Source organism: Centropristis striata, chromosome 17 (assembly GCF_030273125.1).
Source record: "Centropristis striata isolate RG_2023a ecotype Rhode Island chromosome 17, C.striata_1.0, whole genome shotgun sequence".
Taxonomy (NCBI): domain Eukaryota; kingdom Metazoa; phylum Chordata; class Actinopteri; order Perciformes; family Serranidae; genus Centropristis; species Centropristis striata.
In genome coordinates this window covers 29,356,509-29,380,548 of record NC_081533.1, presented here as the reverse complement: position 1 = coordinate 29,380,548, position 24,040 = coordinate 29,356,509, and the positions used below count along the sequence as shown (strand labels likewise).

Sequence of the window (24,040 nt, the reverse complement as noted above, 5' to 3'; positions counted from 1 at the left end):
GTTGAGAAATCTCCAATTATTGTTCTTTTTCGCTAATTTTTTTTCCCGGCCGTCCCATTCATTTCAGTGCAAAATTTTGGGCAGTTTTATTGGGCAAATTCATATTCTGTAGAGAAAAGTAATAGCTATTGCTGTATAGGACCAGTACTCGGTGCGATTGCCCCGTGGCCCTAATTATTGATTTAAGGGAGTACACTCAAAAAAATAACTTGTTCCCTGAACATAATAAAATCATGGAAATCATTTCCACCTAAATAAAATGCTTTAATTAGGGCCTCAGGGCAATCGCACTGGTCCCATACAGCAATAGCTGTAAAATTTTTGCATTTTATGCTAAAACTACATGTTTTAAAACTGTTCAACCACAAAACATAATTTTATATAGTAGAAGCTACATGTTAGACTAAGGATAAGGAAACAGACACCCAGTTTGCTTTTTTTGATATGGCATATTACATAAAAACACGTAAAAAAAAGAAAGTTAAATCATCCGTATGCTGTGGAGAGCTGATTGGTTTTTCAGTAAATCCACTTGCCTCACAGCAACCTACGTTCAATTCAGCTGTCCAGAAGTCAGCTGTCTTTATCTCCACAAGTCTTCATTGAAATGCTTCCAAAACGGACTTCTTCTGATACCAGATATCACGTTTCAAATGGTGTTCAGATCGGTCAAACATTCAACAGAATGACATACGGGGTCTATTCTTCTTAGTACTGTGCTCATTTTCTATTTTGCATAATGATTTTGATGAATACACCCAAAAACAGCAGAATGATGTGTGATTTTTTTTTTCAGAATTTATTGCAAACCGGGCGCAGTAATGTTCTGCCCACTGCTCCTTGCATGGTGTGTTCACTTGTGTGTAAAAAAAAAAAGGATGGGTTAAATGAAGAGGTTGAATTTCCCCATTGTGGGATTAACCCTCAATGGTACGGTGTTGCCCTCAGGCAATATACCCATTTTTGGCCTGTCAAATTTCTACAAGGCATGTTTTTGAGTGATGCGATACTTTAAAAAGAGGGAAGAGTATAGGGAACCAATAGCAATGCTTAAATTTGTCACATGACCTCCAGGAGGCCATATTGAAACCCTATTTTGCAGACTTTTCCAAAGGAAACAGCTTTGCCATTTTGCGCCAAAAAAAATCACTCAAAACGTAATTTCCTTCCCTTTTCCATCTGGAAAAAATATATTTCTACTTATAGGTGAGCAAACCTTCATTTTTGGTAGATTCATACACTAAGACTGTTCAAGACCGGCAACATTCAGACAAAAACCGGTTAAAAAAGTTCCTTTTATAATGGTTTTAAATTGAAAATGTTATGTATTGTACCCTGTTGAAGCTACTGAATCTTTTACACATGTTTATTAAATAAATTATGTTCAAATCAATTTTAAAAACTTTCTTTTTCACTTGTGCACCATTATGGTACAATGTTTCCTCCGGAAACAAACCCCAAAAACTTAAAAAGAAAAAAAAAAAAAAAGAATAATAAAACTTCTTCAGATTTTGTTTATTTAGTCTATTTTAAGACAAAAACATTTTTTCCTAACTGGCATCATAATGCGTGCCATAGAGGGTTAATAAAGTCTTCTTCTTCTTCTTCTTCTTCTTCTTCTTCTTCTTCTTCTTCTTCTTCTCAAACACTTTGCAAGTGTTTGAAGTTTAAAAAATATAATTATATAATTTCTCACAAGTCACCTTCACAGGGAAACAAAGGTGCAGGTTAGAATCCCACAGGGTGGCCTGTTTTAAAGTGCTTATTGAATTCATTGCATGTTCAATGTTCATCACTATGAGCGACAACTTCTATATTGTAACACTTTAATATAATTCAATACATTGTTGATATTGAAATATCCATTATGTAGTGTCCTGGAATCAAGAAACTGTTTCTTGATACTGTTTTTATTCGGTCTGATTTAGACCTGCAGGCACTGGAAAGATTTATTTACATCTCAGAAAAAGTCTGATTGTTCGGCTCTAATGTTGGCTACTGAGTCTGGAATTTGCCCTCAGCACCAAGAAGAGTTCAACTTGCACTGTCAGAACTCTTCTTGTTCTTCAGATTTTCATAAAAATTAGTAATTTGATCCTCTTTGAGGATCCAGACAGTAGTTATAAAAGTCTTACATTTCCACAGCCTCAGACAGATTTCAACGTTGAACGCCTTTCATATTGAAGGCTCGGATTGAAGCCTTCTCCTGGCAGAGATGCTGCACTTCCTGAGGATGTGTGTCCCAAAATATATTCATGAATTTGATCCAATAAAAGAGACATCAAGTTACAGCTCAGTGGGGCTTTAGTAGGAATTAATTCCAAAGCTTCCATAAATTTAAACAGATAGGAGTTTGAGGAAGTTTTTTACTACGTCATAAGAAAATCTTTATATTTTTCTCTCTGATAGAGGCTGGCTCGGTGCTGACACGTCCGTCGGCACTCTTCAGTCCCTCTGTCCTCATCTGGGAAGGTAGCCAGATGCTGCTTGTTGACAGCAGCTTTGATGGGAACAGAGCAGACGTGGGGGAGAATAGAGAAGTGTAAGCCAGCAGAATGTAAATGTTTTCTAAATGTCCAGTTATTCACAGAGCTGTCCCTGTGTCAACTGACCCACACAGCCTTGTTCTTGGACAGAAAAACAAACAGAGGTTGAATTAAGCCTTTTACTAACTTTCGGGGATGTAGTAGTACATTTAACTGATGACAAAATATGTCCTGCAGTTCACTGAGAATATACAAACCTGGTCGCACAGGAATCCGTGAAATAGCCACGGATTCGCTTTACTCAAAATCCGTGGAATAGCCACGGAATAACTCAAATTTCTGTGAAACTGACACGGATTTCGCTACAATGCAAGTTAATGATATAGTCATATCCCGTGGCTATTCCATGGATATTTGTTCCTATTTGTTTATTTCCAAGTCACGTGACTTTCAAGGTCCCGGCGGTCAGAACAAAAAACATGGCGGACAGTTCTCTAATTTTTAGTGAAAAAATTAATATTTTCACTTAGTTTCTGCATTAAAATTGATTTTGATCACATTTCTAGCGAGAAATATATGTTTTATTTTCTAAATATTCACTCAGTGAATGTACATAATCACTTTATATGTTGTATAGCCACGGGATATGACTGTCATTAACTTAAAATCCGTGTCAGTTTCACGGAAATTTGAGTGATTCCGTGGCTATTCCACGGATTTTGAGTTAAACAAATCCGTGGCTATTTCACGGATTCCTGTGAGACCATGTTGGAATATACATATCATGGAGGCATGTGTAGCACTGAAATAAAAGCATGTCTTATATTTGGATACTTTAAGTATTTAACTGGCGACTTCAAGTTAGGTTGATTTGTGTGTGACACTCATTCTTGCAATTCCCAAACTTTTTTTTTTTTGGTGTCTGGCTGACGTACTCTATATTCCAGTGAGCAACAGCAGCTGGACCAGTGATAAAACAAACACACACTACACACAAAGTTATCTCTACCTGTAAAAAATGACGTGTGTGTGTGTTAGGGGTGTGCCATATCGTATCGTTCACGATTATACTGGTATATATTTTTTATGGGTAAAATTAATTACCTAGACTGTGGCGGCCCGCTATAGTCTCATGTGCTGCGCTAACGTCACATTTCAAGCTACTGAAAGTATATCTACACTATTGATATTATAATGTTATTTTGTGTTGTGTCTCTGCTCAGCAAGCTGCCCTCCCCACTGCGCTTTAAAACAAGCACCTACCTGTCTTAATGTATCAGTCCCGTCCCCACATCATCTCTCTGTGTGCGTCTGAGTCCAAGCACACTGTTACATTATGCCGTTTGTTAGCCGCGAGCTAACACTAGCTAACAATTAAAGTTGTGTTACTAGGGTACATTTAAACAGAGATCTGATGGCTTAAATGTAAATTTAAAAAATATGAAAATCATCTCTCATAATTTAAAATCAAAACTTAAGAAATGAAGCTTTGACATTTTACAAAACACTGTGTAGACTGCAAATATACCAACATAATTAGTGAAACTGGCACACAACGAAAACTAAACACTATCAACCTTTCCAGGCCATCAGGCTCCAAACACACTGTTGCATTATGCCGTTTGTTAGCCTCGAGCTAACACTAGCTAACAATTAAAGTTGTGTTAATCACAAAAAGCTACTATTACTTCCTGTTGCTAAACAATTCAGTTTTCAAAATAAGATCACAGAATCCACCACAGAATTTACAAGAAGACTGTCAAAATAAGATGCCTTGAATAAAACATACAAGAACCCTTATTCTCCTTTACAATAATTAATTAATTATGCAATGATAAGATCAGTGTGTTAGATGGAATAGTGGCATTAGAATGTGTGAGAGGCACCAAATTTGGGCTTTTATGAAAAAAAATTCACCAGGGGGGCATGCCCCCGGACCCCTCTAGCCAGCTGTTTTTCTCTCACTGTCTGGCTGCTCCATGTCCTAGTGGAAAGCCCTGTTGACTGTTAAAAATGTTATGTGAGGTGTTTACATTTAACTCTCAAAGTGGACGAGATTGATCACATTGTACTATAAAATGTACAAAAATGTTCTCCTCCCAGACCCCCTAGATGGTTATTTTTATATTTGGAAACTTTTGAGATTTGCAATGTACACTACATTTAGATTTATGATTGATTTATATTTTGTTGTATGATTTTTATTTATTGATACAGACTAAAAAAATAATTGTCTATATATTTTTCAGTATTTTTTTTATATCGTCAAGAATATTGTTATCGAAAAAAAATACCCTGAAATATTGTGATAATCTTTTAGGGCAATATCGCCCACCCCTAGTGTTTGTGCAACAAACCATCATCAGACCGCATGGGTTAAAATCACGCCCCTCTTCACATAAGTTACCGTAGCAACCTATTGACACAGGAAAGGTCACAATGAATGCTCAGATGCATCTGTTCTGGGTGACATTTGTATAAATGACTTTCCTGCTGTTCACCATCACAATATACCAGACACTCAACAATATAGGATTTAATAAATAAAATTGGCACACAGGATCATGAAAAAAAATGTTGGATAAAAATGTCAAAATCTGTCAGTTCATCAGGAGATTGGGATGTATTTATGTAGAGATGAGGAGCTGCAGAAGTCTGGTAAACTTAATTCCTCCAGATTTTTTTTTTAATTTTCACAATAAAAGTATACGGCTCAATGACGTGATCTAACGCAGTGTCAGTTGGTGTAACCAGTCATTTTTTCCCCATAAAAGTCTGATTATATACAGGGAAATAAATGTGAACTAAAATGAGAAAAAAAAAATACAATCCACGTTTACATTGCAACACTATAGTATATAACACATTTTTACATAATTTGTCAAAACTTTTGAAAAAAATGGTTGTATTTAGAATATGTTCTGCTCAATATTGATGAAATGTGTAAATGTAGAAATACAACAAAAAAAAAATTCACTTGATGTTTTTTAAAATTAAGTAATTATGTGTATAAGTCCACTTAAATGCCATGTAGGTGGATGAAATATTTAATATTTATCATTTTCTGTGGTTACATCATTTGACATCTTGCCGACCCTTATTTGTCACTGACCCATACAGCCACAACTCACGCTGATTTAAGTGACATCATTTAAATATGTTCATCAGACTTTACACTTCATACAAACTAGTGGTTAAAATGCACTTTAATGCTCAAACTCTGTCTTTCTGCTAATTAAAGCCGAAACAAAAATGTAAAAATGAATAAATAAATAAGGTTTTAAACAACAAACAATGCTAAAATTATCTTTATCTGAGCTCTTAGAAAGCATAACAATTAAAAACGTCAGAAAATTATTTAAAATGTTATTCCACACTGTAAAAAATGTCTGTAGATTTTACGGTGAAAAACTGCTAAACCATGACAGTAAAAGAGCGTAAAATGATAAATGGGTTGATTCAGTTTCACTAACAATGAAACACCGTAAATGTATATATCAGCCAAAACAGTAGTTTTTTTTTTTGCATTTTTAATTTTTTTAAAATACATTACTCATAATACATTACTTTTTTGTAAAATTCTTTTTCTCTCTGTTAAATGTACTGAACACCATATCTCTAACAAAAATATACTGTAATATTTAATGGTAAAAAAAAAGTTTTTTCTTGTCAATTATATGGCAGAACAGCATTTGTTTGGATGGAAAAACGTTTTATTTATACAGTAAAAAAAATGGAATAAAATGGCAATCTTAAACATGAAGTCAACAGTGCCAATATCTTTTTACCGTAATATTAAAAAATTCTACTGATTTTATTACGGTAAAGTTCTGGCAACCACAGCTGCCGGTTTTTTACCGTAACAACAACAGTTTTTTTTTTTACAGTGCAACTTTATTATAATATGATCAATACTATAGTCTTTTTAATAAAAGCCTGAATTACTGAGCCCTAAATACAAGTTGTTGTTTGGGATTAAAGATGGATCAATTATTAGTGACCTGTCAATCAAAGGTAGCCACGCCCCAAATCATACGATTCTTTATCTTCTATTTTCTTCTAAATGGGGCCATTATTAGAACTATTAACATCAAATTGTCTTGAAGAAGATTTTTTACTAGCGATTGAGACTATAGTGTTGTCCTAAAAAAATTCTGAGGGAATAAATCAAGTGAGAATTTTTCTCATTTTGCATTAAAATGAATGGACAGAATTTTTTTACAGCCAAACTTAGCACCCCCTGCTGGAATTTTCAGTAAATGCAGCTTAAGGCACTTCCTGGTTTGCCTCCCTGCTCAGACCAGGAGGTTGCCGCCTGGTTCTGACCAATCACAGTGGAGCTGCCCTCTTGCAGGCGCGTTTATGCTCAAACTCTGTCTTTCCGCTAATTAAAGCAGAAACAAAAATGTAAAAATGAATAAATAAATAAGGTTTTAAACAACAAACAATGCTAAAATTATCTTTATCCGAGCTCTTAGAAAGCATAACAATTAAAAATGTCAGAAAATTATTTAAAATGTTATTCCAACTTTATTATAATATGATCAATACTATAGTCTTTTTAATAAAAGCCTGAATTACTGAGCCCTAAATACAAGTTGTTGTTTGGGATTAAAGATGGATCAATTATTCAGTAGAATAGGCTTTAAATCCTTGCAACACTACACACAACCAGGAATGAAATCAAGAAGTCTTTCTCTCACTGAACCGTTTCCTGTCATGCAGCTTGCTATGAAAAGAAAATAAACTCATCCATTCTGTTTCTTCTCTCATTTTATGTGTTCCTATTCGACTTAAATGGTTTAAACAGATTCATTTTAAAAGTTAAAGCTAACTATAAATGTTATTTTTTGGAGGCAGAATAATAACACAACATGATAATGTCAAAGATGTGGAAGGAAGCAAATATATTCAGCAGAAATATGAAAGAAGTTTGGTTGTGATTCAGTGGGGAAAAGAGCGACGGTCTTCTGGAAGCTATCACTTTTTCTGTTTCGAAATATTCAAATATGTCTCAGAGTGCAGCAGTGCTATATGAATCAATGACATCTTTCACAAAACAACAACTTGATTCCACCGTCCACGCTCATTACTATCATTATGAGCTCATGATTACAGCGTAAACAATCAAATGACAATGTATTATAATTGTGTTCCTGCTTTATTCACAGGATGGGTTCATAATGATAGAAGAGTTAAAAAATACCTTGATGGGTATTGAGCTCCAGCTGCAGTGCTGTATGAAACCTCCTCATTATACAGTCCATAGACTGTATATAAATAATGGATGCATGGAGCATTAACTGGGATGTTCATTATTGGCTAGCAAAAAACAAAAACAAAATGTATGTTACTTACCTCAGAAAAATGAACATCGACTCCTTGGAGTGTCTGTTAGTCCAACCAAATGCTGAACAAGATATTTTTACTGAACAAAACATTCAAATAAACTGTCATTAAGTGAAAATACAGTGAAAGGGTCAAAGTTATGAGACCAAATCAGTAAACATCTGTTTTTATATCTATATCTCGTTATTTATAACTTTATTAACACGTTACCATGGATACGCATTGTTCTGCTTCTCTCCTACGGCTCACCTTGTTAGTGACCTGTCAATCAAAGGTAGCCACGCCCCAAATCATACAATTCTTTATCTTCTATTTTCTTCTAAATGGGGCCATTATTTGGACTTTTAGCATCAAATTGTCTTGAAGATTTTTTACTAGCGATTGAGACCATAGTGTTGTCCTAAAAAAAATTTTCTCATGCAATATTTTCGCCTCCTGTATTTGAATATTTGTGCATACTGAGGTCACTAAACAGTCTGTGAATTGCATAAATTGGGTACCAGTGGAAAGCTGAGACTCTTGTGGATTCAATGAGCCCACTTTTATTCATATGCTGTAGGTGTTATATGTTATTTCTGTAATGCTTAATTTTATATGCCCTCTACTGTGGGACAAAATTCCCATTGAGCTGTGTGTATGTTCAAAGAAAGATGAAACAGAGTAAGAGGTCAGGAGACTTTTCCTTCTGCTGTTGATGCTCTGCCTAAAGTTTTTTTAGTTTAGGCTCAAAGTGAACTTTAGATGTCAGGATAGTTATCTTCAGGTCAGAGTCTGTCTGGTAGAGTCTGGTAGAGGATTGGGCTACAGGTCATAAATGAAGAGTCAGCTATCAGAGGAAGGAGGACAGTCACCATCAAGCATGTGTCTGACGAAGAGATGGAGCCTCTCAGTCTCTATAACACACTCTCACGTCTTAGACACATAGTGTTGATGTTACCCTAGACAGTCACTGTTGCAGAATGACTCTCTTTGCTTTTTTACTACCTTTTTACTGCTCTCTGTTGTGTAGGACAACAAATCTTCAGTCTGCACTGTCTATTAGCTTGGATTTTCTGTAAGGATGCATAGGGAATAAAACATCAATCTTACACTATATATATATATATATATATAAGTATATATGTAGTCAAAATGTTGGTTGATACATTCTGAAAAAAATCACACATCATTCTGCACTGTGTGTCAAGTTGTTCTGGTCAGAAATCTTGAATAAAATGACTTAATTAATCAGTTAATAAACTCTCCGATATACAGTTCAGGCCAAAAGTTTGGACACACCTTCTCATTCAATGTTTTTCCTTTATTTTCATGACTATTTACATTGTAGATTCATCAAAACTATTAATGAACACATGTGGAATTATGTACTTAACAAAAAAGTGTGAAATAACTGAAAACATGTCTTATATTCTAGTAAGCAAAGGGTGGTTACTTTGAGGAATCTAAATACAAGACATGTTTTCAGTTATTTCACACTTTTTTGTTAAGTACATAATTCCACATGTGTTCATTCATAGTTTTGATGAATCTACAATGTAAATAGTCATGAAAATAAAGAAAAACGCATTGAATGAGGTGTGTGTCCAAACTTTTGGCCTGTACTGTGTATATATATAGTCAAAATGTTGGTTATTACATTCTGAAAAAAATCACACATCATTCTGCACTGTGTGTCAAGTTGTTCTGGTCAGAAATATCGAATAAAATGACTTAATTAATCAGTTAATAAACTCTCCGATCTAAATCGTTTGATAAACTATGGTCGCCTAAAGTGTGTGTGTGTGTGTGTGTGTGTGTGTGTGTATGTGTCTGTCTGTCTGTCTGTCTGTCTGTCTGTCTGTCTGTTTATTTGACATTAACTGGCTATATATAGAGAAACTCCCTTATTTGATGTGTAGAATACCAGGGGATAGGCTTAGATTTTTTAACTTTAGCCTACTCCCTTTTTTTTTCGGACCAAAATGATATATGAAAATGCATATTGAATATTAAGTCGACTGGTTCTTATATTTATCTTACAACTTAAACGGGGCAGATGCATGTATATGTATAGGGTTATATATACTGTATGTGTGTAAATGTCTATATGTACATCTGTAAATGGTGTCTTTGTGAGTATATGCATCTAGCCTACGTTGTTAGGATTATTAGTTTATTTAAAAGGGGACAGTGCAATTTCATAAAACACATGATTATACATGGTGAAAACTAGCCTTCTGGCTAACTCTGGCTTTTTTAATATGTAGTCCCCTGGCCATGATGTAAAAAAGCAGAGAATAACGAAACAAAAAAACAAACAAACAAAAAAACAAAAACAAACAAAAAATAAAAATAAAAATACGTACAATATACAAAATACATATACAAACACTTACGATACGATTAAGAAAAAAATACAACATCACATACAACATCACAACATAACATTTTATCATAACATCAAAACATGTTGTTGTTTATGTTGTTTATTTTTCGGTTCGAAAAGAAGAAATGAATAAATAAATAAAAATAAAATAAAATATAAGGCTTCAGAACATTAATGTACGTCTTTCTTAAGTCCATTTCCATGCTCAACTATGTGTACAAACAAAGAAAAGACTACCGTATACAGGAAATGAGCAGCGTTATCTCCACTAAAGAGCACAGAATGCAATCCGTGGTCCACAGTCCAGTGCAGAAGTTGCAATCCAGTGGGGAAATGATGAGCTGAGTCATGCAGTGGTAGTTGGTGCAAATTCACTGCTGCAGTTTGCAATGTGTCCTCACTTTCCCTTTTAGCCAATTTGAAAGTGCCTGAAGGGGAAGAGTAAAGCTCCAGCAGGTAACCAAACACAGAGCAGGTGGCGTTATGTCAGTGTAATGGGTGAACATGTGAAATATGGATGAATGCAAGAAAAAAATATCTTTACAGGGCAGTTAGTTCACCAGAGCACTAATAGATGGTTTGGATTGAAATCATTTAGACTATACTGGGAGTTTGGGAATCCCTGGACTAGTGGATGTTATAAAGTGTGGTGCGTGGACCAAGGTTATAATAGTTTTGGATTTTTCATTAGTTTTAGTTTTAACCCTATAAAGCCAAGTGTATCATATTTGATACATAAGTTTTTGAGACCTCTACATCATCAGTGTGATTTTTTTTCCTGAAAAACCTGATGAATACATGAATTGACAATTAAAAAAACTGAGCAACAAATTTCACAAAAATACCAGATGTAACAAAAATGATTTGCTGATTCCACTGGTGGATCTGTCATTGCTGCGTGAAAACTTCATATCAGCAGATGTATGATGTTGTTTTATATGGAAAAAAATATTTTGTATGTTTGAGGAAAATGTTAAAAGGAAAGTCAAAGTTTTATTTGGTTAAAAATATTAGGTTTTATGTGATTATGTTAGTTCAAGAAAAGCAAATTGTGAGCAACAAATTGCACAAAAAGACCTGATGTATCAAATATGATCCAAATTAAATTCATATATGAAAATTGATATTCAATTAAAAAAATGTTAGCCGGTTCAACAAACACTCCAGTTTTGAAAATTTAGAATTTTCTGGCAATTATTTCACGGTTCAGGCTTTAATTTTCGGGTTAATTTCGTTGTCAATTTTTGTTTTCAAATTCAGTTAGTTTTAGTTAGTTTTTAGAGTGAGTTTACTAGTTTTTATTAGTTTTATTTTTTGGAAAATGCTTAGTTTTAGTTTAGTTTTTATTAGTTTTAGTGTTAGTTTTAGTTTTTTGTAATGGGGTATTTTTTTGGGTGCCAGATTCAATAAGGTCACAATAAATGTTTCCTTTGTTTCCTTTGTCTGATCCATCTTAGCCCCAATAAATTTACTAAGTCATAAAACCAGATAGATGAAATAGATTTCATATCAACCAAAAAGGTTTACGTATGAAAAAAGTTGTCAAAGACGAAAACTAAGGACATTTTCACTATAATTTCAGTTAGTTTTAGTTAGTTTTGTAACCACACAATACGGTTTCAGTTAGTTACCGTTTTTTTTAAAAACTCCCGTTTTTATTTTTATTTCAGTTAACGAAAATGTTTTTTCAATTCTACTTTTCGTTATTTCGTTAGTTTTCGTTAAATATAATAACCTTGGCGTGGACCCCTGGGGGTGCGCGAGATGAAAAATGTAATGGCGGTCTGCTAATTACACAATTACATTTTTTTTCCCCACACAATAAAGAAGTGTAAATAAACATTTCCTTTGTAAAATGTAAAATCAAAAACTGTAATATTAATTAATAAATAAATGCAGGTTATTCAAAATGCACTTCATCTTAAAATAAAGCGTCGTCCATTTTTTCATCCTGTGTTATGATGACGGGTTGTTTAGCTCCACGCTCATTTAAACTTGCTGCATTTTTTATTCAACGCGGCTCAAAATATTATAACATTTTCCTCAACTTATCTGCTTTCTGCCTCTGATCCTGAGCCTGTCATCATCCTCTTTGATATTAAAAGTGGAAGCTTGCGCATAACTTTGTTGCATTATATTGAAACTTTGTTTCAGATTAATTCAAATGCGAGAGCGCATTGTTGTGACCGTGCTTATTTTATTATGTGTTCTCTTCATTTGAGCATGATTAAACATGCCGCCTTGTTGCATATTGGGTTTTTTTGAAGGTGTGGGGGATTGGGGGTGCGTCAACCCGGTTTGGACATAGAAGGGGGTGCACGGCTAAAAAAGTTTGGGAAACGCTGCACTAGTCAATCAAAGAATACATGCTAGTAAACCTAAAAAGCAGTGTTTCTTTAAGTAAACGATATTTCAGCCTTTACAGTACACTCAAAAAAGCAAACTGGGTGTCTGTTACCTTCTCCTTAGTCTAACATGTAGCTTCTACTAAATAAAATGATGTTTTGTGGTTGAACAGTTTTAAAACATGTAGTTTTAGCATAAAATGCAACACTTTAAAATTTACTAGAATACTTTATGTTAAAACAACCTAATTAAATTGCTGAATATAATACTCTGTTTAAAAATTATTTATTTCCTGAATAATGACTATTATGTTAATTTTCATATGATAAAGGTAATCTTTTAGGCTAAACCACTTCAACCTAACTTTGTTTTGTTGGCTCAGCACAATTAATTTATGTACTTCACTATTTTAAAAAGTAGTTGTAACTACCCTATTAAATAAAGTAACTTTTAATAATGTCATGCAAGTTTAAATGGCCCAAGAAAATAATGTTAGTATGTTACAATTAACCTAACAAATCTAGTTGGACTGACCCCTGGAAATGTATTAACAGTAACGCAAATACATCATGTTGACCCGACATATTTACATTTTGTTCACTCAACAAACCTGTTTCTCGCTAAATTAAAGCATTTTATTTAGGTGGAAATTATTTCCATAATTCTATTTCGTTCTGGGAACAAGTTCTGTTTTTGAGTGTATTACTACATAATAGTAAATACTTCAGCTGCATTCATCTTTTGTTTGGCCTCTTACGGGAAGCAGAAGTTCACTTTCCAAAGAAAAAAATAGAGAATATCCTGTTTTGGTCTTCCACAAGCTAACCAGCATTACTTTTCCTCCTCCCTGTCTTTTTCCTTTAAACAGGGGCCTGATATCCTTGAATTCTAGTGACACCTACTACCTGGAGCCCATCAGTGGTGGGGACCCTCCCCACCATTCACTGTGGAGTGCAGAGGAGCTGCCAATTAAAGGTGGAAACTGTGGACTTGGTCATCACCCCACACAGCCCAACCACATCTCCAACCTGCTTCAACAGTTTCATTCGAGGGTGAGTGACACAATCATGCTCATTTGCTAGAAGACGTGGTTAGACTATATTAGGTGTTTTTTCTGATAAAATGTTCAGTAGTGTGACAATTTGATGATTCAACAATAACTTTAACCCGTTGATGCACAACATGGGTCTAAAGTGACCCGACTGAGTTTTTAATTTTCTATATCTTTGCAATAAATTAATTTAATCATTTAGTATTCCAGGTTTTCCTCAATCAATTTGTTTTTGATTATCATACATCCTAATTTTTTGTTTTTCATTTCTTACTTTTTGCATAAAACCCCCTTTTTTTATCACTACGCTTCTAATGCACAACATGGGTAAAAAATATAATTATGGGGTATTGTGTGTATAATTTTAAGGAAAAATTAATTTAATCAATTTTGGAATAAGGCTGAAACATAAAAAAAATGTGGAAAAAGTGAAGCACTGTGAAAACCTTCCAGATACAGTGTATGTGTGACAAAATGATACATACATATGTTAAATATATTAAATATATGAGTGTGGAAAGTAACTATTTGAAACAAATTACTATTATTATAGTATTAGGTCATTTAATTTTAAATAAAATTTGGATGAATGAGTCATTTTTTACCCATGTTGTGCATCAAAGGGTTAAAGGAACAGTCAACTAACTGGGAAATACACTTTCACACTATTATCTTGGCCAAAAAAGAATAAACAATCAAAAACAATTGCATCACTGTGCATCTGAAGACAAACAAGTGGATTTCGCCAAATATTGGTCGGTTAAAAAAGCATCTGAAACAGTATTACTACTGCAGTACACCAGCAAAAATTAAAAAAAGTGTATTGTAGCCTTATATCAACTTTTGCTTTAGGATTTTGATGTTGTTTAAATGCAAACAAAATCCATACTTCCCTCCGGGTGCCTTTTATAGTTAACCAGGGTTCCTTTGACATCAGGTTTCTGATGTGACACTTCACCGTTAAAAAACATAATTATCAGGGAGCTGCTAACTTCAGTCAGGCCTCAAGCACTGAGAAATAAATATTATTTTTTTATTCCTAAGAGGGATATTGTTTAACTTTTGGAAAAAAAAAAAAGTCATAGTGGTCTTGCTTTAAACAGACTACATAAGCCTCTACATAAGTGTCTAATTTTCCACTCATCCGCAGGAATGAGTTCTTAAACCAGGAAGTAAGTTAGCATGTTAGCGCCCTGGGCTCTAACTTGAATGGGGTGGTGGTTTAAATGCCTGAAATAAGGTCTGTGGTTAACACCAGCTTAAGAGACGTTCGATTAATTGTTGTACGAGATAAAATCCATTAGTAAATCCCCCCCACATATGAATTTTAAAGTTTTTACATGTCCATATTAAAGGCAGTTGCTAACAAGTGGCTAAATGAGACTACAGTGGTTGTCGGGGACATTAAACGTCATCACGCCAGACATCTCTCACTAGTCCTCCTCACAGCCTCTAGTCAGGTTTTCCAGCACTCTTGCAAACTCTTATAGATTTTATTTTATGTTTATAGACAATTTATAAGCCTACGGTTCCGCTAGCTTGTCCAAACAGCTGGTTAGCTTGTCAGAGACTGTCTGAAGCTAACAGTAATGACGTTAAGGTGACCATGGTGCAGTTCGCTATAGCATAGCATAGCATAGCATAGCTATTTACTTCTGCATCGTCAATTTTTTGGAAATTTTTCTGCTGAACCAAACACGTAAGGCTAATTCTCAGTGGACCCCATGGCGATGCTAACTTCCTGGTATAGGCCCGAGAAGTTCATTACAGTTCACAGTCAGTGGTGGAAGAAGTATTAGGATCCTTTACTTAAGTAAAAGTGCTAATAAAACACTGTGAAATTACTCCACTACAAGTAAAAGTCCTGCATTCAAAACATACTGAAGTACAAGTACAAAAGTATCAGCACCAAAATGTACTTAAAGTATCAAAAGTAAAAGTACTCGTTTTGCAGAGTGGACCCACTCAGATTGTTTTATATGTTCTAAATATATTATAAGATTTTTTGTATTGATGCATTTATATAAGTAGCATTTTACTGTTGTCCAGATAGGACTAATGTTAACTACTTAATACACTGTTATGTTTTATAAATGTGTAATCATATTAAATATTTTTTCATGTTGAATCTGAAAAGTAACTAAAGCTGTCAGCTAAATGTAGTGGAGTAAAAAGTACAATATTTGCCTCAAAATGTAGTGAAGTAGAAGTATAAAGTTACATAAAATGGAAATACTCAAGTAAAGTACAAGTAACTCAAAATTGTACTTAAGTACAGTACTTGAGTAAATGTACTTAGTTACTTCCCACCACTGCATACAGTTGATCAATTTCAAACAATTCCAGAAAGACTAGTTGCAGAATTTCACGGTTAGTAGTAGTAGAAAATACATAAAAACAGTGAATCATTTAATACATATTATGTGATGGTCTGAGCCATGATTCTCTTTTGGTTTGGTTTATTACGCAGCTAAATTAAATCACCAAACACATAAGAGCATTTGGCATGCAGAGGAAATGGTCTTTGTCATATGCAAAAAAACTGAATAGGTTTTGCTGCTATGTTAGCAAAATTATTCTTGCACCACCTGGAAATAGAGGGAATTATGGCTTTGACTTTTAGGTCTGCTTAGGCCATGACTATGAGTCAATTTCCTGAGCCTTTATAGAGAAGAAGAACTTAACACAAGTCTAATTTGCTCATCTGCAGTTATAGATAATGAAACAGCTCCTCGGTGGACCCTTCATCTGTTTCCACAGCTGGGACAAACAGTCATTCTTTGGTTTTTCTTCTCATATTTTTTCTATATTTCTCATTTTCCAGCTTATGTCCCCAATCATACGCTGTTAATTATCACCATCTTTCTCCCCACCTCGTTTGCTAAAGCCCTCTCAGCCCTCTACCAGGGGTATCATCTTTTCCCCCTATTTCTTTATCTTCCTCCCTCCTGCACTATACCCATTGGCTCTCCCTATTCCCTCCACAGCCACCCATTAATCCTGGGTTGTTATGCAGAAATGCCAGCCACAGCAGACCCCAGTCTGAGTCCCAAGGCTTTTGCCACTATTTGCCTCTCGAATAAACAATGTGATGTGTGAAAGGGGTTCGCGTTGATATGTGCCACAGATTTTCTACCAATCTGCAATATTGGTGTTAAGACCAGACCGAGCCGAGGCAGCAGCCTCCCGGCCCGTAAATCAATGAGTTTTAATTACAGCAAAGCCTTTCCCTAATGGCTGTAATCAAGTATTAGGAGGATGGAAACATAATGATGTAGGGATATAAGCAGTCGTAGAGCTTTGTAAACACAACAACATGGATGGCTGGGAGGCTACTGATACATATTAGGCTATTCACTTCTTTATGTACCACACTGCAAAAAAGCCAACTTGTATTTTTTGGCCTGAAACAGTGATTTAAGTTGGTAAAACTTGGAAATATAAATTACTAACATTTAGGGTATTAATGTAAGTTAGCACAATAAAGGAAGCCAGTTGTCTGCTCAAAAACAAGTTAGTGAGTTGTTGTTACTTAAAGTTTTAAATAAAGTCTTTAAGTTGGGGTTCAAAACAAGGGACAATAGTTCTGCTAACTCTTATTTCTTTGTTGTGAAATTTGGTCATTAGCGAAAGCTAGCAGCTAACTGATGCTAGCGGCTAACTGACGCTAGCGGCACTGCTTGTGACAGCTAGTAGGCAAGAGTAGCCATTAGCGTATCAATGCTAACTCAAAATTGTGGTCACAACATTAGCTGACATTTCATAGCGGCGTTACAATCGTGCCAGAGAAATTCAGAGTTGAGCAAACTCAAAAACAAAACTTAACATATTTAGTTTAATTGTCCAACTTAAAATGTTATTGAAGTTTGTTGCCTTGAAATTTTGAGTTCACCCAACTTTTCTTTTTTTGCAGTGCACTTTCAGAATGTGTAGTTGCAAGATTTTAAAGTTTCATGAGGTCAAATAATCAGGCCTAGTTTAAAGCTTTGTTTTGCTGTGCTATACTGACACCAGTACCTGCATATCAGTCTTTTAAATTCCACATTATTATATTCAGTATTTCCCATAGACTGTATAAAATAGGTATTTCCCCAGAACCGTGTTCTTGTTAGTCTCTGCAGTATCAACACCATGGTACACTGAGATCCTGGAATGGAGTGGAAATCGAAAATACAATGTTCCACTAGGAAAACTACAGACTAGACATTTTGTTAACTTGTTCTGTACTGTCTGTACATTAGGCACTGCCTTATTGACATATTGTGCAAGTTATTTTATAGAGTTTTCTAAAATACTTAAGAACAAAGATAAACTATGATGAAATGGTACCAAAATAGCAAACTACATGGGAATCAGTGATTGGACTATATCTGTAATATAAAAAATAAATTAAACATTGAATAAATGCCTAAACATTTTCTAATCCTTCTCATATGTCACTCATATATATATATATATTTCCTTATTTGTTTCATGTTATTTACAGTTTCTTGTATATTGTGTTTTGATTTATTTTATTAATGTCTTTGTAAATATCCTATAATATACTATAGGATAGTAGAATGTAGTGTGGTGTATTAGAGTATACTATAATGTAATGTACAGTATAGTATAATGTAGTGTGTAGTGTATAGTATACTGCATTATGCTATACTATACTAAACATTACATTATACTATACTGTACTTAGTATAGAATAATATAAATACTTATTATACTTGGTATAGTATAATATAATGTAGTGCATAGTAAAGTATTGTATAGTGTCATGTATTGCAGAGTATAATATAATATAATGTAGTGTATAGTATATTATAGTATAGTATAATGTAGTGTATAATATAGTATAGTATAATGTAGTGTTTAGTATGCTATAGTATAGTATGTTATAGAATAGTATAGTAAAATGTAGTGTATAATAGTACAGTATAGTGTATTATAGTATAGTAATACGGTATAATGTATTATAGTATAGTATAATGTAGTGTATTAAATTATAGTATAGTATAATATAGCGTATTATAGTATAGTATAGTATAATGTAGTGTATTATAGTATAGTATAGTATAGTATAATGTAGTGTATAGTATATTATAGTATAGTGTAATGTAGTGTATAGTATAGTATAGTATAATGTAGTATATAGTATAGTATAGTATAGTATAATGAAGTGTAATATTGTATAGTATAGTATAGTATAGTATAATGTAGTGTTTAGTATAGTATGCTATAGTATAGTATGTTATAGAATAGTATAGTATAATGTAGTGTATTATAGTACAGTATAGTGTATTATAGTATAGTGATACGGTATAATGTATTATAGTATAGTATAATGTAGTGTATTAAATTATAGTATAGTATAATATAGCGTATTATAGTATAGTATAGTATAATGTAGTGTAGTGTAGTATAGTATAGTATAATGTAGTGTATTATAGTATAGTATAGTATAGTATAACATATTATAGTATAGTATTTCATAGATCCCAACTCTGGGTTGTAGAGTTTGCGTTATGATTTAAGACATTGAAAAATCTCAGAGGATAAAGGCAATATAAAGATGTTAAATAGATCTACATTAATATATAATTTATTATAATAATGTGTCGTATAATTTTACATTTACCAGACAGTGTAATAGATATAATACAGTGTGTTTCATAAGCTAGTACACCAATCAGATTGGGTGTCCAATGAATAACCATGTTCTCACCTGCCTTTGTCTCTACTGGCAGGTTAAAAGGAACGCCTGGGGTACAACCAAATACATGGAGCTGTACATAGTGGCTGACAGCACACTGGTAAGATGACTCTCCACCCACGCCATCCGTTCCACTGCAGAATATATTTATGTACATCAGCGTGAGTACCACATTTGTCCCCCGATGTCAGACAGACACCAGGATGAAAACAGGGTCCACATCTTAAGCAATTATCTCATTCCAGCTAATGGAGCTCTCTCATACTGAGAGCTCTGGGCTGCTGATAGTCACAGCGAGGCGGAAGCATGTGGCGATGAGGCGGAAGGATTTGTCTGCTTAATTGCATGTATTTAGATGGAATATAAAGGTAGAAGGGCTTTAAAATAGACACTAAGCTACAGTTACAAGCAGTGGCGGTTCTAGACCAGTTTTACTGTGGGGGCCAAGGAGGGGCCAGTGTTTAATCAGAGGGGCACATTGAAAATCGTCAAAAATGATATTTAAGCATTCAAAACCTTTATTTTAGCTAAAAGTCTCATATTTGGAAGAACTCCATTGATTGAAGCAATGAGACTTACCAACATTAACAGTTATCTTTGTATGACGATGACATTTCTCTTTTTTGTGCACAATTACTTTTCTTTTTATTTTGAAAGTGCAGTACAGTGAGAATAATCTTTATATTTAGCTTTTATTGCACAATTAAACTATTATACAATGTTCACATTCTGGGTTCCTTTTGTGTACAATGAGATATTGTTTGAACAAAAAATAGGTAAGAATTGTTCCATTGTTCATTGTTATAAATTGATCATTTTATTATTAATTTGACACAGGGGCCAAAGGCTTCTTCACAGGGGCAGTGGCCCCTGTTGGCTCCTGTGTAGAACCGCCACTGGTTACAAGACACTGTATCTTCACAAAAATCAGTTTGGGGTTTTGTCTTCTACATTAACCCATTGAAGCCTGGAAAGCAGATACGTCGTTTTGTAGTATTTGTATAAGCTCTCAAATACTTTTTGAATTTCATTTCTATCTGCTACAGAGGCTGTAGCAGTTGGTCATAGATGTTTGACAGAATACCAACAAGATACCCAAAACTGCTAGAATTGGTCTGTAACCTTGCACATCTAATTATAATAATCATTATGCCAACTTGCCATAAACACAAATATAGAAACATATTTTGTTTATGTCAAGTTGCCATGACAAAGACAACCCAAGGAATGTCAACTTGTCATGACAAAAACCGAATGACACTTAATGACAGCAGTCATAAACGTTTATGACATTGACATAATGTTTATGACACGTTTATGATGGTGTCATGTCACAGTTATAACAGTATCATGTCACTATTATGACGATACCTTCAAGTAAAGTGTTACCGGAAGTTTTAGGCGTCAGTGGGTTAATGACATGGAAGCAGCACATTGTGACCAATAAGATTCTGGCCCTCTCCTGTAATCGGTATAATTATAATGATGGACTCATACAATAGTAAAGTAGGACAGGTTTAGTTATAGTTCTGTTTTCACGGGTCATTAGTCTCTGCAGGGAGCTTAAGATTCAGTCGAACATTTTACTTATTTTTCTGACCGCTGACCTCATTTGTGACACTTATACGCCTCTGTCTTCCCTGCCCTGCAGTTTAAACGGCAGAACAAGGACTATGAAAAGACCAAGGCGAGGATAATGGAAATTGCCAATTATGTGGATAAGGTAAGGCTGATGGCTTCTCCTGCTGCAGACTGCAACTCTCCAGAGAGCAAACAGCTCCATTCAACATGCTAATAGATATTCTTGTACAGTCGGCGCATATCTTGATGTCATCTATTCCTAATCAACTTTGAAGTTTGTTGATGTTCCAAATAAATCAGTGATTGAGTAGTGTACACAAATACCTACTGTTGTATGAAGCCTGATCAGGATTTAATCAATAGTGTCCTTCAGGAGCCCTTAAGGGGAAACTGCCCTGTGTGACCAGACTATGTTATGGGAGCTTATAACTAGATTGTGTGTACAGGTACATATTTGTTGTTATTTTGTTGTGTGTTTAGTTCTATAGGGCTCTGAACATCCGTGTGCCTCTGATTGGTCTGGAGATTTGGACTGACAGGGATCAGTGCATCATCACAGAGGAGCCTAACGCCACCCTCTGGTCCTTCCTCCAGTGGAGACAGAAGCTGAAATCCCGCAAGAAACATGACAACGCCCAGCTGCTGACGTGAGCAATGGACACATAACTTAGATTTCTGCATTAACCCATTGAAGCCTGGAAAGCTCTCAAATACTTTTTGAATTTAATTTCTAAAAAAAATCTATTATTTAGTAGAAGCTTTGACACTTCTGTTGAATTTCCAGAAAAACTTCAGGTTTTAGGTAGCCTGGCTAACACCAGACTTATCTCAAATGAGATCTAGTCTGGGAACCAGCCATTCATTTCTCCGTAGAGGAGGTGTGGTTTACGATCCTCCGGAGCCGTTTATTGGACGCTTAGAATGTTCATCAAAAGCGTCTGCTTCTTTGCTTCTCCAGTTCTCGCTTTCTGCAAGATTATTTATTTTCACGCTTTATTCCCCCTCATGTCATTCAGCCACACACATCCACTGATTTTATGGGCAATAAACAAGCTGCTGCGGGTCTCTGGGGGCTCCGCTGTCCCCCGGCTCGTAGCCAGATCACCGGCGTTACTGTAGCGGGGCTAATAGCTACCGCTAACGCCGTAACGGTAGCGTAACGCTACCTCTATTAGCCCCGGTACCGTAACGCCGGTGATCTCGCTAGGAGCCGGGGGACAGCGGAGCCGCAGAGAGACCTTTCGCCTTTAAAATTTCACTCTAAACTATTTAAAACACCATCTACAGCTAAAGAGAGTTTCGCGTCTGCTGCAGCCATGTTGGATCCGTAAGAAAACTACAAGCTTCCGTCCGCCGGGTAATACGCGTCATCGTCTTGCCGTCCCTCCCCATTCTGTGATTGGATCCCTAAAACAGGGCTAAGAAAGCTCTCTGGTTTCCAGACCCCTTGGCAGTTTGAAATGAAATCGAGCGCGCATGGCAGTCTGGGTATACCCAGGCTAGGTTTTAGGGGCTTATTTTAAAATCGCCCAGAGGTTTTACAGGCAGTTTTTACAGGCGTTTTAGGCTTCAATGGGTTCATTTGTCATCAAATGTGATCTGATCTGTATCTAAGTCCCAAGTATAGAAAAACACAGTGGGCCTCATTTATCAGTCAAATGTAGAAACCAGCGCAGAACCAAGTGTGAATCACCTTAAGACAGGTTCAGGTGTGATTCTTGGAACAAGCCCCATGAGTTTACTACACGGAAAATACACAATATGGCCAAAAAGAGGATTTTTCTTCTCATTTATTTTTTTTTAAGCCACCTTTATTAGCAAAGTGCACCGTTACAAATAACTACACATAGGGGAAAAAACAGACCTTTTCAGTAGGTACAGTAATACGCAACACAGGGGGTTTATGAAATAAAGTTCATTTTTGTATTTATAGTTATATACTCAAAACAAGTACAGTGAATATTTTACATTGGGAGCACAGACTTAAAGTGCCATCAAAGCAAATCAGTGCTGTGGTCAAGGTGGCAGGGTTTATTCATTTTTATTTTATTTTTATTTTTATTTTTTTACATTTTGTCTTTATTTAGAATCACATTTCAATAGCACATTACAACAGTCATCACCATTATGATAATTGGCACTGGATCCATATTTTCAGATTTTTATCTAGTTATAAACAAACTAACAGAACCTGGGAGTGTTTCCATCTACAGCAAGTAGGGTTTATTCATTTTTAATGATATTTTGATGATATATGATATAAACATGCTTTGGTTTGTCACTATTAAAAAAAAAAAAAACCCACTTACTTTGTCCACCAATAAATACATCAAATACTACACTGTAAAAAAGATAAACAATAGCCACTCAATAAAATTGAGGCAACAGATTGCAATATTATTTATTTAATCTAACTACGTTAAAAGTTGAGTTAATAACAACTTAACAGGAAATGCCTATCAATTAAAAACGGACTAATTCTATTGTGTTGGATTCATTCAAAATGCTCTTGATCTAGAATTACATACACATAGAGATTATATTTAATGTGATCAAAATAAGTAGATTCTATCTCAAACATTTTTATATCAAAGTTACTTAAACAACTGCCTCAAAATCAAGGATGCATTAATATTTAATACATTTTATCAATTATATTAAGTAAAATGAAATGACTACAAAATAATTTATTACAGTGTATAATTGTTTGGGGGGTATTAGGTTAAGCACATTGACCCTCATTTACAAAATTAACGTACGGCAGAAATGTGGGTGTACGATCATTTCTACGCAAGGCTCGGCATTAATCGATTTAGTCTGGTCTCAGCTCGTGTACCCAAGTTTGAGTCAGTGTGAAGTCCACACGTCTGAGTCGGAGAATTGCTGTTAGACTATTGTATCAGCATCTGAAGCCGTGTCTGGAGTGGATAAAACTCTTCTGCCATTAAATATTTCTGTTATCTGGCTCGGACGCCGGTGGTGCACTTTGAAAAGGGGCCCACTCATATAAAAACTGCTCCATCACACAGCTAGAGGTTAAAAGCTCTGCAGGGTCATTTAAAAGTATTAAATTATAGTGTGTTGATAACACTGTGCTGTTTTACTTAAAAGTGTTGTAAGGACCAAGAGAGAATGAGACAGAGTAAGAGATCCACCAA

The 24,040-nt window shown here is 34.9% G+C and overlaps 1 protein-coding gene across 1 annotated transcript in view; it reads left to right on the top strand.

The window, feature by feature from the left end:
* Window positions 1–24,040, top strand: part of adam19a (ADAM metallopeptidase domain 19a) — a 266,100-nt gene that overhangs the window by 165,123 nt on the left and 76,937 nt on the right. The window contains exons 6-9 of the mRNA XM_059354555.1: window positions 13,415–13,598; window positions 19,336–19,401; window positions 20,953–21,024; window positions 21,363–21,529. Coding sequence (XP_059210538.1) covers window positions 13,415–13,598; window positions 19,336–19,401; window positions 20,953–21,024; window positions 21,363–21,529 — 489 coding nt within the window. The remainder of the gene's footprint in view (window positions 1–13,414; window positions 13,599–19,335; window positions 19,402–20,952; window positions 21,025–21,362; window positions 21,530–24,040) is intronic.